The 16,066-nt window shown below is 41.2% G+C and overlaps 1 protein-coding gene and 1 pseudogene across 1 annotated transcript; both read left to right on the top strand.

Annotated features, from left to right (window-relative positions):
• Positions 1–1,152: 1,152 nt before the first annotated feature.
• On the top strand, positions 1,153–2,037 carry LOC122439340 (olfactory receptor 7A10-like). The gene has a single exon (XM_043464413.1). The coding sequence runs from the start codon at positions 1,153–1,155 to the stop codon at positions 2,035–2,037; it is 885 nt and encodes a 294-aa protein (XP_043320348.1).
• A 7,055-nt stretch (positions 2,038–9,092) lies between these two features.
• LOC122439423 lies at positions 9,093–10,035 on the top strand (annotated as a pseudogene).
• Positions 10,036–16,066: the final 6,031 nt, after the last annotated feature.

Below are 16,066 nucleotides of genomic sequence, written 5' to 3'. Positions count from 1 at the left end.
TATGGCTGATTCATCGTGAGGTGTGACAGAAAATGAGAAAATTCTTTAAAGTTAATATCCTTCAACTAGACACATAAAAAAAAATCCTGGAGCCTCTGGGTAAAAATAATATATTCTTTTGGAGAATTATAATTTGATCTGACCAGCTTGATGTGTAACCACTCATGGCCTAACGAGGGTATATCTGGGTGACCAGTTTATGATAGTAATACAAGCCAGAAGCATCGTGTGTGCGTGTGTGTGTGTGTTTGCCTGTTCCTTATGAAGAAGAGACCAAACCTTAAAGAAGAGGCATCTGTACTCTTATGTTAAGATGACTTATTCCACAGAGGTCAGAAGTTGGTCAATAGATGGAACTAAGTAGGGAAGCTGACATAATTCACGGGATGGTTTTAAACTAAATTCATAAAGCACAAGGAACCGCAGGGAAGGAGGGGTTCTCTATGTGCTGAAGCTTCAGCTGTAGCAGGGAGGCCACCTTGTTCCTCAGCATCCTTGACACCGTCTCTGATCACTCCCCTCCTACTTATTCCTTCGCCCCACTGGCTTCCTTGTTTGCACTTGAACATGTGGAACAAGCGTCTCTGTCAGGTCCTTAGCAGTGCCAGGTCCCTCTGCCAGGCACACACTTCTTCTGACGTCACAAGGCTTCTTCTCTCTTTCTTCAAGATCTTAAACATCACCTAGTTTGAAGCTCTTCTTTGATCACTCAGGACAAAATAACACCTCCTGCCACTCTCTCCTTTATACCTGGTTTTGTTTTCTTCATAGCATCTGTGACATTCTGACATATTCTATCATATTTTATTTGAACATCCTCGTTCACCATCCTTGGATTGCGAGATATTTATTTTTCATCACTTGATACTGGGTCAGCACTAAATATGTATTTCTCAAATAAATGAAGAAATACCTCATTAGAACTCTAGAATACATGAGCTCTTCGTCAATGTGATGAAAATGGGACAAAAATTCTTTGTCAGAGTTGAAATGGAGCATATTTTGGAAGAGAACTTTTCTGTAAATAAGATATTAAGATCAATTACTTGAGGGCTAACTAGAAATTGCAGTATTTCAGCTACGTGAATTATGCCAGTTTGTGCGAAAACCAGTCATGTTATTTTCCTTTTTCCTGGTAGGCACCTCCACCCCATGGAACCAGGGAATAATACACGAATTTCAGAATTTCTTCTTCTGGGACTTTCAGAAGAAGAAGAACTGCAGCCCCTCATATTTGGGCTCTTCCTCTCCATGTACCTAATCACTGTGTTTGGAAACCTGCTCATCATCCTCGCCATCAGCTCAGACTCCAATCTCCACACCCCCATGTACTTCTTCCTCTCCAACCTGTCCTTTGTAGACATCTGTTTCATTTCCAACACCATCCCAAAGATGCTCTGGAACATCCAGAACAAGAGCAAAGGTATCACCTATGGAGGCTGCATCACCCAGATATATTTTTACATACTGTTTGCAGGATTAGATGACATTCTCCTGAGTGTGATGGCCTATGATCGGTATGTGGCCATCTGCCACCCGCTGCACTACACCGTCATCATGAGCCCCGGGCTCTGTGGACTGCTGGTTCTGATATCCTGGGTGCTGAATGCCTTGATTTCCTTGCTACACAGCTTAATGGTGTTGCGATTGTCCTTCTGTCCACTTGTGCAAATCCCCCACTTTTTCTGTGAACTCAGTCAGGTGGTACACCTTGCCAGTTCTGACGTCTTTCTTAATAACATAGTGATGTATTTTGCAACTGTCCTGGTTGGTGGTGGCCCTTTTGCTGGTATCCTTTACTCATATTCTAAAATAGTTTCCTGCATATGTAAAATCACATCAGCTCAGGGGAAATATAAAGCATTTTCCACCTGTGTGTCCCACCTCTCAGTTGTCTCCCTATTTTATTTTACAGCCTTAGGAGTGTTCCTTAGCTCTGGGACTACCTACACCTCACATTCAAGTACAGTTGCCTCTGTGATGTACACTGTGGTCACACCCATGCTGAACCCTTTCATTTATAGTCTGAGAAACTGAGATATAAAAGAGGGTCTAAAGAGATTGTATTTGATGCCAAGTATAAAAGACGGATTACGCTAGTGCTCTGGATTGCATAACTCAAAGTATCAAAACCAGAAATTGTTCTTTGATCATTGTGAAAGAAATTTTGCTCTTTGCCCTTATTTCCTGGGATTTCTATATTTCTTTCCATCTTTGAATTCAGTATCTTTATAGAATTTTAGGAACTCTCTTTTTAAGCATTATTCTCAGTCTTCTCTAGAGACAGTTTTTATTTTTTCCTACCCACTGTTTTCCTATCTTTGGATCCAAAATGTTTGGAAATTCCATTTCTTTGATGGAGTATCATAGAATCATGGAGACTTTATTAGGAGTGACGTCTTTTCATCAGAGCATTTAGTCTGTTGTTGGTCAGTTACAAAGTTGTGCCCACTGCTTTGTGACCCCACGGATTGCAGCACGGCCGGCCTGCCTGTCCCTCCGCATCTCCCAGAGCTTGCCAACGTTCATGTTCACTGCATCGGTGATGCCATCCAGCCATCTCATCCTCTGATGCGCTCTTCTCCTTCTGTCCTTGGTCTTTCCCAGCAGCAGGGACTTTTCCAATGAGTCATCTGTTTGCATCAGGTGTCCAAAATTCTGGAACTCCAGCTTCAGCGTCAGTCCTTTCAGCAAATATTCAGGGTTGATCTCCCTTAAGACTGACTGGTTTGATCTCCTTGCTTTCCAAGGGACTATCAGGAGTCTTCTCAAGCAGCATAATTCAAAGGCCTCAACTATTCCATATTCCGCCTTCTTTATGGTCCAGTTCTCACAACCATAGGTGACCACTGGGAAGACCATAGCCTTGACTATATGGACCTTTGTTGGCAGAGTAATGTCTCTATTTTTGAGCACACTGTCTAGGTTTATCATCGGTTTCCTGCCAAGAAGGGACCATCTTCTGATTCCATGGCTGCAGTCATCGTCCACAGTGATTTTGGAGCCCAAGAAGAGGAATCTGTCACTGCTTCCACATTTTCCCCTTCTATCTGCCATGCAGTAATGGGGCCAGATGCTATGATCTTAGTTGTTTTAATATTTAGTCTTAAGTTGGTTCTTTAGGAGATTTTTAATCTACTGGCAGTTATAGAGATTTTTGGTAGGTGTTACCTATTGCCAATTTGTTAACTTGTTTTCTGTTTGTTAGTGTAGTTCTTTGTTTTTCTTTTTTCTTTGTGTTTCCTTTTTTTTCCATTTATTTTTATTAGTTGGAGGCTAATTACTTTACAATATTGTAGTGGTTTTTGTCATACATTGACATGAAACAGCCATGGATTTACATGTATTCCCCATCCCAACAAGACAGTATGGTACTGGCACAAAGACAGAAATATAGATCAATGGAACAGAATAGAAAGCCCAGAGATAAATCCACAAACCTGTGTTTCTTTATTATGATTTGATGATTTTATTTAGTGATATGCTTGTATTCCTGTCTCTCTAGATTTTATCTTGTATAGATTTTTGATGTATGATAAACAAAGGGTCTTCATATGATGACCTACAATGATGTCTACTTTTAAAAACAAGTGGTCTTTTGTTTTTTCATTTTTTTTCATTTGTTTTTATTAGTTGGAGGCTAATTACTTTAAATTATTGTAGTGGATTTTGTCATACTTTGACATGAATAGTTCATACACATATTAATAGCACTTCATTTTGCCTCCCTGCCCTACATTTTGTCTTTGAAGTCACATTTGATACCTCCCTAGTTATCCCTTTCATTCTTATTGCAGCTATACTTGATATTCCGATTACTTTGTCTATTGACTTCTCACACTAGCTCAGTGATCTGACCCTCAGCTTCTCTCTGAGTCTGCCTTTACTCTCGCAGGGAGTCCTCTTCTTATAGTTTCTTCCTACAATTTATGCCATTTTCTTTCCTTCTTAGAGAGGGTCCTATGATGTACCGTGTAGAGTGCATTTAGAATTGATGAAATCAATTAGTCTTTGATTGTCTGAAAAGCTCCTTATCTCTCCTTCAATTCTAAATGTTAGTCTTTCTGGGTAGAATGCCCGAGTTTGCGTGTTTTCCCCTTTCAACACTTTAAACGTGCCATGCCTCCCCATTATATCGTACAAAGCTTCTGAAAGAAGAAGAAAGAAAAACTCAGCGGATAGACTTACGTGTTTCCATCTCCATAACAATCGAATGGGCTGCAGCCCACCCAGCTTCACTGTCCGGAGGGTTTCCTAGGCAAGAATTCTGGATCAGGTTGCCATTTCCTTCTCCAAGGGGTCTTCTCGACCCAGAATCAAACCCACCTCTCCTGCATTAACGGGCAGATTTTTTACTTTCTGGCTACCAGGGAAATCCTGTTAGATGTAATGGGAGGCATAAAATGCTGCCAGTAAAAGTATAAGGTAAGTATAGGAATTTTTTTTTTTAAATAAACAGGAGGAAACAAATAGGGTAAGTCCTTAAGGAAAAGAAGCCTTCTACTGCTTCATATGCTTCATATACAACATATCCAATTTCTGTTGCATTTTGCCTATTTCTGATATTGAATTAGTAATTCCTATTCCAATTGCTTATTTTCCTATAAGGATATGCAAACTGTAAGATGTTCCATGTCATATCATTTTTTACATACTTGGACAAAAGGTATTTTTCTTTATTATTTTTCCAGACGTCAAGGAGATGTCACTGGAGTTGGAATGATGATGAAGCAAGGATATCTCTATAGTGCATTGTCTCAGGGGTCATTTCCAATTTGACTTGATTCATGGACCTAACATTCCAGATTCCTATGCAATATTGCTCTTTACAGCATTGAACCTTGCTTGTATCACCAGTCCCATCCACACCTGGGTGTTGTTTTTGCTTTGGCTCCATCCCTTCATTCTTTCTGGAGTTATTTCTCCACTGATCTCCAGTAGCATACTGGGCACCTACCGACCTGGGGAGTTCTTCTTTCAGTGTCCTATCTTTCTGCCTTTTCACACTGTTCATGGAGTTCTCAAGGCAAGAGTACTGAAGGGGTTTGCAATTCCCTTCTCCAGTGGACCACATTCTGTCAAACCTCTCCACCATGACCCATCCATCTTGAGAGGTCCCCCACAACATGGCTTAGTTTCACTGAGATAGACAAGGCTGTGGTCCGTGTGATCAGATTGGCTAGTTGTCTGTGATTGTGGTTTCAGTCTGCCTGCCCTCTGATGCCCTCTCTCAGTGCCTACCTCTTACTTGGTTTTCTCTTACCTTGGATCTGGAGCATCTCTTCACGGCTTCTCCAGCAAAGCGCACCCGCTGTTCCTTACATTTGACATGGGGTAGCTCCGCTTGGCCGCTGCCCCTGACCTCGGACCTGGGGTAGCACCTCTCAGCCACACTTGTGCGACGTCACAGCCACCCGAGCTTGTGCTGACTGTGGCTCAGATCATGAACTCCTTATTGCCAAGTTCAAACTTAAATCGAGGAAAGTAGGGAAAACCACTAGACCATTCAGGTGTGACCTAAATCAAATTCCTTATGACTATAGAGTGGAAGTAAGAAATAGATTTAAGGGACTAGATCTTATAGACAGAGTGCCTGATCAACTATAGATGGAGATTCCTGATATTGTACAGGAGACAGGAATCAAGACCATCCTCAAGAAAAAGAAATGCAAAAAAGCAAAATGGCTGTCTGAGGAAGCCTTGCAAATAGCTGTGAAAAGAAAAGAAACAAAAAGCAAAGGAGAAAAGGAAAGATATACCCATTTGAATGTAGAATTCCAAAGAATAGCAAGGAGAGATAAGAAAGACTTCCTTAGCGATCAATGCAAAGAAATAGAGGAAAACAATAGCATGGACAAGACTAGAGATCTCTTCAAGAAAATTAGAGATACCAAGGAACATTTTATGCAAAGATGGGCTCAATACAGGACATAAATGGTAGGGACCTAACAGAAGCAGAATATATTAGAAGAGATGGCAAGAATACACAGAAGAACTGTACAAAAAAGATCTTCAAGACCCAGATAATCATGATGGCATGATCAATCAGCTAGAGCCAGACATCCTGGAAAGTGAAGTCAAGTGGCCCTTAGAAAGCATGACTACGAACAAAACCAGTGGAGGTGATGGAACTCCAGTTGAGCTGTTTCAAATCCTGATAGATGATGCTGTGAAAGTGCTGCACACAATATGCCAGCAAATTTGGAAAACTCAGCAGTGGCCACAGGGCTGGAAAAGGTCAGTTTTCATTCCATTCCCAAAGAAAAGCAATCCCAAAGAATGCTCAAACTACCACACAATTGCACTCATCTCACATGCTAATAAAGTAATGCTTAAAATTATCCAAGCCAGGCTTCAGCCATACGTGAACTGTGAACTTCAGGTGTTCAAGCTGGTTTTAGAAAAGGCAGAGGAACCAGAGATCAAATTGCCAACATCTGCTGGAGCATCGAAAAAGCAAGAGAGTTCCAGAAAAACATCTATTTCTGCTTTATTGACTATGTCAAAGCCTTTGACTATGTGGATAACAACAAAGTGTGGAAAATTCTTCAAGAGATGGGAATACCAGACCACCTGGCCTGCCTCCAGAGAAACCTATATGCAGGTCAGGAAGTAACAGTTAGAACTGGACATGGAACAACAGACTGGTTCCAAATAGGAAAAGGAGTACGTCAAGGCTGTATGTTGTCACCCTGCTTATTTAACTTATATGCCGAGTACATCATGAGAAACGCTGGGCTGGTGGAAGCACAAGCTGGAATCACGATTGCTGGGAGAAATATCAATAACCTCATATATGTGGATGACACTACCCTTATGACAGAAAGTGAAAAAGATCTGAAAAGCCTCTTGATGAGAGTGAAAAAGGAGAGTGGAATAGTTGGCTTAAAGCTCAAAATTCAGAAAGCTAAGGTCATGGCATCCAGTCCCATCACTTCATGGCAAATAGATGGGGAAACAGTGGAAACAGTGGCTGACTTTGTTATTCTCGGCTCCAAAATCACTGTAGATGGTGATTGCAGCCATGAAATTAAAAGACACTTACTCCTTGGAAGGAAAGTTATGACCAACCTAGACAGCATATTAAAAAGCATAGACATTACTTTGTCAACAAAGGTCCGTCTAGTCAAGGCTGTGGTTTTTCCAGTAGCCATGTATGGATGTGAGAGTTGGACTATAAAGGAAGCTGAGCACTGAAGAATTGATTCTTTTGAACTATGGTGTTGGAGAAGATTCTTGAGAGTCCCTTGGACTGCAAGGAGATCCAACCAGTCCATCCTAAAGGAGATCAGTCCTGGGTGTTAATTGGAAGGACTGATGTTGAAGCTGAAACTCCAGTATTTGGCCACCTGAAGCGAAGAGCTGATTCTTTGGAAAAGACCCTGAAGCTGGGAAAGATTGAGGGCAGGAGGAGAAGGGGACAACAGAGGATGAGATGGTTGGATGGCATCACCGACTCAATGGACATGGGTTTGGGTGGACTCTGGGAGTTGGTGATGGACGGGGAGGCCTGGCTTGCTGAGATTCATGGGGTCATAAAGAGTTAGACATGACTGAACAACTGAACTGAACTGAACAGGGGTCATTTTAGCATATTGGATATTATTTTCCCTTAATGTCCATGGGGTCATTTCATTTCTCTCTGTTTCTTTCACTCTCTTCCTTTATTCTCTAAATACCAAGCAGAATTTGGCTATACCAAAAATGAACCCCACATTTATTGTTCCATGAGAAGTTTATAACCTGGAATTTCATGGTAAAAATGATATATTCTTTGGGAGAATAATAATTTGACCTGAGCAGCTGAGCTGTAACCACTCACAGTGTAAAGAGTGTGCATCTGTGTGACCAAACACGGCAGTGACACAACCCAAAAGAACATGGTGTGTCTGTGTGTGTGTGCATGTGTGTGTGTGTGTGCTTGTGTGTGTGTGTGTGCATGCGTGTGCTTGTGCCTTGAAAGTGAGAACAGTTCTTAGCGCAGAGGCATCTGGACTCATATGCTAAATGACATATACACACAGGTCAGAATTCAGTCAACAGATGGAACTAAGAACGGAATCTGATATAATTCACAATACTGATTTATAGCTAATTTGATAATGTGCCAGGAAGCACATGGAAGGAGGGATTCTCTTGGACCGAAGGTTCAGCTGTAGAAAGGAGGCCACCTTGTTCCTCAGCATCCCTGACACCATCTCTAATCACTCCCTGTCCTGCTTTTCCCTCTGCCCCACTGGCTTCCGTGTTTACTATCGAACATGTGGAACAAGCATCTTCCTCAGGTCCTTAGCAGTGGTAGTTCCCTTTTCCAGGCACACAATTCTGACACCACACTAGCTCCTTGTCTCTCTTTCATTAGGAATCTGTTCAAATATCACCTAGTTTGCTGGACTTTCCTAAACACTCAGGACAAAATAACACCTCCTACCACTCTCCTTTATATCTGCTTTTGTTTTCTTCTTAGCAATTGTTACTTTCTGACATATTCTATGATATTTCATTTGAATATCCACATTCACTATCCTTGGATTGAGAGAGATTTGCTTTACAGCTCTTTATATTTCTTCCCTTCATGTGCTTTGATCATGCTTGCCACTAAATATTTCTCAAAGGAATGAGGAATAGCACATTAAAACTCTAGAATATATGACCTCTTAGCAAATGTGATGAGAATGGGACAAAAATCCCTAGTTGGAAATGAAATGACGTATACCCTCAAAGGGGCTTCTTGACTCAGCAGTTTAGAATCTGCCTTCAATGCAGCAGCCATTAATAGACATAGGTTCAATCCCAGGTTTGGGAAGAACCCCTGGAGGAGAGCAAAGCAACCCACTCTAGAACTCTTTCTTGGGAAATCCTATGGACAGTGGAGGCTGGCGTGCTGTGTTTCTTGGGGTCGCACAGAGTTGGACAAGACTGAAGCTGCTAAACATACACACATACGCTCAAAGAGAATTTATCTGAAAATAAAATAGTACACCGACTTCTTGAGGGCTAAATAGAAATTTCAGTATTTCAGCTTTGTGAATTATACCAGTAGGAGTGAAAATTGTCATTATTTCCTTTTTCCTGGTAGTCAACTACACCCCATGGAACCAAGTAACAATATACAGATTTCAGGATTTCTTCTTTTGGGAATTTCAAAAGAAGCCAACTACAGCCCCTCATATTTGGGCTTTCCCTCTCCAAGTACCAGGTCACTGTGCTTGGGAACCTACTCATCATCTTGACTGTCAGCTCAAACTTCCACATACACACCCCCATGACTTCTTCCTCCCCAACCTGTCCTTTGTAGACATCTGTTTCATTTCCAACAGCATCCCAAAGATGCTCTGGAACATCCAGACACAGAGCAAAGGTATCACCTATGAAGGCTGCATCACTCAGATGTACTTTTGCATACTGTGTGCAGGAATAGATGACATTTTCCTGAGTGAGATGTCTTATGATCTGTATGTGGCCATCTGCCACCCCCTGCACTACATGGTCATCTGCAGCCCCCGCCTCTGTGGACTGCTGGTTCTGATATCCTGGGTGTTGATTGCCTTGCATTCCTTGCTACACAGTTTAATGATGCTGCGATTGTCCTTCTGTCCAGAAATGCAAATCCCCCACTTTTTCTGTGAACTCAGTCAGGTGGTACAACTTGCCAGTTCTGACAACTTTCTTAATAACATAGTGATGTATTTTGCAGCTGTCCTGATGGGTGTCGGTCCTTTTGCCGGCATCCTTTACTCTTACTCTAAAATAGTTTCCTGCGTGTGTAAAATCTCATCAGCTCAGGGGAAGTATAAAGCATTTTCCACCTGTGTGTCCCACCTCTTGGTTGTCTCCCTGTTTTATTTTATAGCCTTTGGAGTGTTCCTTAGCTCTGCTGCTACCCACACCTCACATTCAAGTACAATTGCCTCGGTGATGTACTCTGTGGTCACACCCATACTGAACCCTTTCATCGACAGTCTGAGAAATCTAGATATAAAGGGGGCTGTGAAGAGTTTATGTTTGACACCAAGTATAAAAGACAAATTATAGTATTTCCCTGGATTGCATAAGTCAAAGCCTCAGAACCAGAAATTGTGATTCTTTCATGACTGTGGAATGACATTTTCTCCTTGTACGTATAATCTGGAATTTCTGTTTTTCTTTCCTTCTTTGGATTCAGCATCTTTATACAATTTTGGCACTTTCTTTATTAAGCTTTATTCTCTGTGTTATACACAGCAATTTTTATTTTTTCCTACTCCACAATTTATGTACCTTTGAAGAAAAATGTTTGGAAATTTCATTTCTTTGGTGGACTATCACAGATTTATGAAAAATTGGTAAGCATTATGTCTTTTTAATTAGAACATTTAGTTTGTGACACTGATAGAGATTATCCACAGGTATTTCTTATTGCCAGTGAGTTCTCTGTTTCTTGCTGTTGTAGTTCTTATTTTTTTCCTTCTATGTGTTTCTTTAGGTTTGATGTTTTATTTAGTGGTATGCTTTGAGCAAGCTCTGGGAGATGTTGAAGGACAGGGAAGTCTAGCATGCTGTAGTCCATGTGAAGGAGCAAGTCAGACATGACCGAGTGACTAGACAGAAAAGTAATAATGGCTGTGTTTCTTTCTCTCTAGTTTTTGTGTATCCAGTGTAGTGTTTTTGATGTATGTTAAAGAATGGGTTTTTATATGATGACCTACAGCTGTATTTTATTTTTAAAACAGGCTGTCTTTTAAGTTCCTGCACTTTCAAACATTCACTACATTTTCACTTCCTGAGCTACATTTGTGTTTGTTGTCATGTTTAATTAACACCTCACTATTTATCCCTTTAATTCTTATTGTAGCTGTACTTGACTTTAGAAATTCTTTTTGTCTATGAAATTTTCATTCTAGCTTAAGTGATGTGATCCTCAGCCTTTCTACATGTTTGCCTTTACTCGTGGGGGTTTGCCTTTTGTGTAGTTTCTTCCCACTTGGCATGCCTTTTTCTTTCCTTCTTAGAGAAGATTCTACATCATTCCTTGTTGAGTAGGCTTAGAATTGATAAATGGTTACAGTCTTTGGTTGTCTGAAAAGTTCCTTATCTCTCCTTTGATTCTAAATGATAGTCTTGCTGGGTAATATGCCCTAGTTTGCAGATTTTTCCCACTCATCCCTTTATATATATCAGATTTCTCCCATCTGACAGGTAATGTTTCTACAAAACAAAGGGGCAGGGGAAATCATTTGATAGACTTATAGGGCACCTTTCTATACAATGCTGCTTTTCTTTTGCTTCCTTTAGAAATCCATATCTTTAATATTGCAGTTTTCATGGATGGATTTTGGTGTGGTTCTTGTTGCTGTCATTTTTGGGGGACACTTTTATCTTCTGGTACCTGATTCTGGTTTTTTATTCATGTTCGAGAAGGTTTTCAGCCATAATTTTCTCAAATACCTTTTGACTATCTCTCCTTCTGTCTTTTACTTCCTGGACACTCCAGTTATGCCAGTGTTGGTGTTCTTAATGTAGTCAAACATCCTTCAAAATATTCTCATTTTTAATTTGCTTCTTTCTTTTCTGACAGAGTCATTTCCATGATTCTATGTTTCAGTTAACATATGCATTCTTCTGTATTACCTGGTATACTATTAACTACTTCTAGCTGTTTGTCATTTCCTTTATTGTAGTGTTCAGTTCTAACTAGTTTTTATTTTATAGTTCCCTGTTAACATGATCACGGCTTCATCAGTCCTTTTTTTCAGAGAATTAAATATTTTATGGCCTTCCCTTTATTAACAAAATGCACAGGGTGAATGCTGGAAATAAAACTTCTTTTGGACGATTCCTTGAATCATTTTAGTTTGAGAAAATGGAGTTTTATATCCTCTTTACTAATGCATTGATTCCAAATCTGGTAAACTGTTTGTTTCTCTTTCATTAGCTGTTTTTTAGGCATGTTTTTAGGGCTTGAATCAGGTATGAGATATGGCTTCCTCTTTGATGTGTGGCCAATACTGGCCTAAAGGGAGGGAGACAGGTACCAAGAAGCTACAGCAGAAGCCCTGAGGGTCAGGTCTGAGCTGACCTTGTCCCCCCAAGTGTGTGCTCCCCAACTCCTGCACCAGCTTGGTTGACCCAGAGGGGAGCAGTGCTGGAGCAAGAAGTGCTAGTGTGAGGCACTCAATGTGTGGTGGGCTTGGACTTGTTGGCCTGGGCAGAGCTTGAGATGCAGACTGCATCTGAGGCACTGTCTCTATAAGCACCACCAAGAGTTGGCCCTCCCCTGCTCAGAAGCATCTTTGGGTCTGAAGCTCTTTTGTCACTACAGTAGAGCTGCTGTTCTCATTATGGTATGGGCTTCACATCCAGGGAGCAGGGACTTGCATGGACTTCTGGTATGGATATGAGTGTGGGGAACACAGCTGGAGTCACTGATTGGGGTTGCTTCTGATGTGAAGCCCATGTAAGCTCCAGTAATAGAGGTCATGGCTCTGCTTAGACATTGCTTCATGTCTGAGCCTCTGTTGTGATTCACAGCCAGGTTCCCAAGCATCCACTCATCTCAGGTTGTGGCACACACCCACACACACACAGACACACACACACAATATCTATATCTGTGTCTATATATCTGTATATCTATATCTATATATACTGCATCTCCTGTATGCAGGCAGATTCTTTACTGTCTGATCTACATAGTGGATCTGCCTTCAATGCAGAACATGTGGGTTTGACCTCTGCATTGGGAAGATCCCAGGGGAATGGAAAGGCAACCCACTCCAGTATTCTTAATCAGCAAATCATACAGACAGAGGAAACTTGGCAGGCTACAGCCCCTGGGGTCACAAAGACTCAGATGTGACTGAGCACAGCACACACACATATAATACGCTAAGATAGTTCATGGTACATATCAACATATAAGTGTCTCTCTTGTCAGTGCAAACATTTAGTAGTGAGGGGATAAAGGATAGCTCTTAACTTCTGAGATAACTGGGAAATTTCTAATTGACTGGGAGAAACTATCATGCATCCAAGGAGTATATTGACCGAGGTTTTATTTTAAAGTAACAAAGCCACCCCCCTTTTTGAAGAGAAGAATAATAATGTTTAGAGATTTCAGTGGTTTTGTCCCTGTCCCAAATCAAAGGGTTAAAGCCCCGAGGGACCTAGTCAAGACAAATCCTGAATGTTACAATTTAAAGAAAATTTTGTACTCAGGGATGAGAACCTTAGGGATTTAGAATCAAGAGAACTAAGAGGAAGGAGTAATAAAAAAAATAAATTCATCTAACTTCTAATGCAGTGTCTTAGGAACAGAGAATTAACAGGGGAAAAAATCCATTCTGTCCAGAAAAGTGTCCCCAGGGGAAATCATGTATTTAGAGGTTGGAGTAACCGGAGGAAACATGCCGAATGAGCTGACACAGGAGGCTCTAATATCTCCCCTGCTGCAGTCCCTCAGTCTCTGCCACTTTGATTGGGGAGGACCTGGTTCTTGCTTTTGAAGTTCTACGTCTGTCTGGGAAACAATGCTTGCTTTTTATCAGTTCCTGTTTTCTTATTTGGGGACAAAAATTCTCTCTGCATCAGTAGTCATTTAGGGAGGAATTTTGACTTCTACAGGGAAAGCCTTCTCTCTCAATCTGCAGGCACGTGAGTCTGAGACCTCCACAGACCCTGCAGGAGAGTGTCAGTAATGATGGAAGCCCGGAATGTGTACCTGAGGTCACCTGAGGACCAATCTTGCATAGGCCAGAGACCAGAGGTCATTGTGGTTGTTTTCTGGTTTTCCTAATATTAATGTACTTATTTTGGAGAAGGAAATGTCAACCCACTCCAGTATTCTTGCCTGGAGAATCCCAGGGATGGGGGAGCCTGGTGGGCTGCCATCTATGGGGTCACACAGAGTCAGACATGACTGAAGCAACTTAGCAGCAGTAGCAGCAGCAATGTACTTATTTATGGTCTAAAAATAAAATGAACATTGCACTTGAAATTGCAAGTGTCAATCTTGACAATTAAATGGTAATAGTGGAAGCCCAGAAGGAATGATGTTAGTGGTTTAGTCACTGAGTTGCTCCAACTTCTGTGTCCCCATGGAGTGTAACCCACCTGGCTCCTCTGTCCATGGGATTTCCCAGGCAAGAATGCTGGAGTGAGTTGCCATTTCCTTCTCCAGGGGATCTTGTCTACCCAGAGATAGAACCTATGTGTCCTGCAGTGACAAGCAGATTCTTTACTTTCTGAGCCACCAAGAAAATCCCTTTAGAAGGAATAGGAGGCATAAAATACTTCCAGTAAAATTAAAAAAAATAAGTATAAGGATCTTATTTATGAGCAAGAGGAAACAAATAAGTGAAGTCCTTAAGAAAAAGAAATATTCTAGTGCTTTATATGCTTCATGTAAAACACATCCAACTTCTGTTGTATTTTGTCTATTTCTGATATTGAATTGGTAGCTTATATTCCAATTTTTTCTTTTCCTCTTGGGATATTCAAACTGTCAGATGTTCCATGACATATCATTTTTTTATATTCTTGGACAAAAGATATTTTTCTTTATTATTTTTCCAGACATCAAGGAGATGTCACTGGAGTTGGAATGTTGATGAAGCAAGGAAACCCTTTTTATTGCATTGTCTCAGGGGTCATTGAGTATATTGCATATTATTTTCCCTTAATGTCCATATATCCATTTCATTTCTCTCTGTTTCTTTCACTCTCATACATTTTATTCTTCACTAAATACCAAGCAGAAATTGACTATACCAAAAATGAACCCCACATTAATTATTCCATGAGAAGTTTATAAACTGGAATTTCACAGTAAAATTTATATATTCTTTTGGAAAATAATTATTTGACCTGACCAGCTGAGCTGTAACCACTCACAGCCTAAAGAGGGTGAATCTGGGTGACCAATGTATGGTAGTGACACAACAAAGAACAAGTGGCTGTGTGTGTGCTGTGTGTGTGTGTGTGTGTGTTCTGTGTGCTGTGTGTGCTGTATGTGTGTTCTGTGTGTGTATGTGTGCTATTTGTGTGTGCTGTGTGTGTGTTCTGTGTGTGTGTGTGTGCTGTGTGTGTCTGCTGTGTGTGTGTGCTGTGTGTGTCTGCTGTGTGTGTTCTGTGTGTGTGTGTGCTGTGTGTGTGTGTGTGCTGTGTGTGTGTGTGTGTGCTGTGTGTGTGTGTTCTGTGTGTGTGTGTGCTGTGTGTGTGTATGTGCTCCGTGTGTGTGTGTGTGCTCCGTGTGTGTGTGTGTGTGCTGTGTGTGTGTGCTCTGTGTGTGTGTGTGTGCTGTGTATGTGTGCGCTCTGTGTGTGTGTGTTGTATGTGTGTCTCTGTGTGTGTGTGTATGTGTGTGATGTGTGTGTTGTGTGTGTGTGTGTGCTTTTGTTTTGAAAGGGAGGACAGTTCTCACAGCAGAGGCACCTGGACCCATATGCTAAATGACTTATATACACAGATCACAGCAACAGATTGAATCAATAAGCGAATCTGATATAATTCACAGGATGGTTTTATAGCTAAATTGATAAAGTGTAAGGAACCTCATGGAAGGAGGGATTCTCTGTGGACTGAAGGTTCAGCTATGGCAGGAAGGCCACCTTGTTCCTCAGCATCCCTGACACCATCTCTAATCACTCCCCCTGCTGCTTTTCCCTCTGCCCCACTGGTTTCCTTGTTTGCACTTGAACATGTGGGACAAGCATCTTCCTCAGGTCCTTAGCAGTGGCAGCTCCCTCTTCTAGGCACACAATTCTGACATCACACTAGCTCCTTGTCTCTCTTTCTTTAGGAATCTGTTTGATTGGCATCTAGTTTCCTATACTTTCCTGAACACTCTGCCTCCATGTGCTTGGAATGTGGTTAGCACTAAATATGTATTCCTGAAATGAATGAAGGAATATCACATTAAAACTCCAGAATATATGAACTCTTAGCAAATGTGATGAGAATGAGACAAAAATTCCTTGTCAGAAATGAAATGAAGTATACCTTCCAGGGGCTTCCACGGTGACTCATCAGTTTAGAATCCACCTGCAATGGCAGTAGCCATTCAAAAGATGTGGGGTCAATCCCTGGG

This window comes from Cervus canadensis, chromosome 4, assembly GCF_019320065.1.
Source record: "Cervus canadensis isolate Bull #8, Minnesota chromosome 4, ASM1932006v1, whole genome shotgun sequence".
Taxonomy (NCBI): Eukaryota; Metazoa; Chordata; class Mammalia; order Artiodactyla; family Cervidae; genus Cervus; species Cervus canadensis.
The sequence above is the reverse complement of the archived record's forward strand: the minus strand, read 5'-3'. Positions and strand labels throughout refer to the sequence as shown.

Excerpts from the sequence above, each read along its gene's own strand:
- LOC122439340 (XM_043464413.1), top strand. The coding sequence starts at position 1,153 with ATGGAACCAGGGAATAATACACGAATTTCAGAATTTCTTCTTCTGGGA.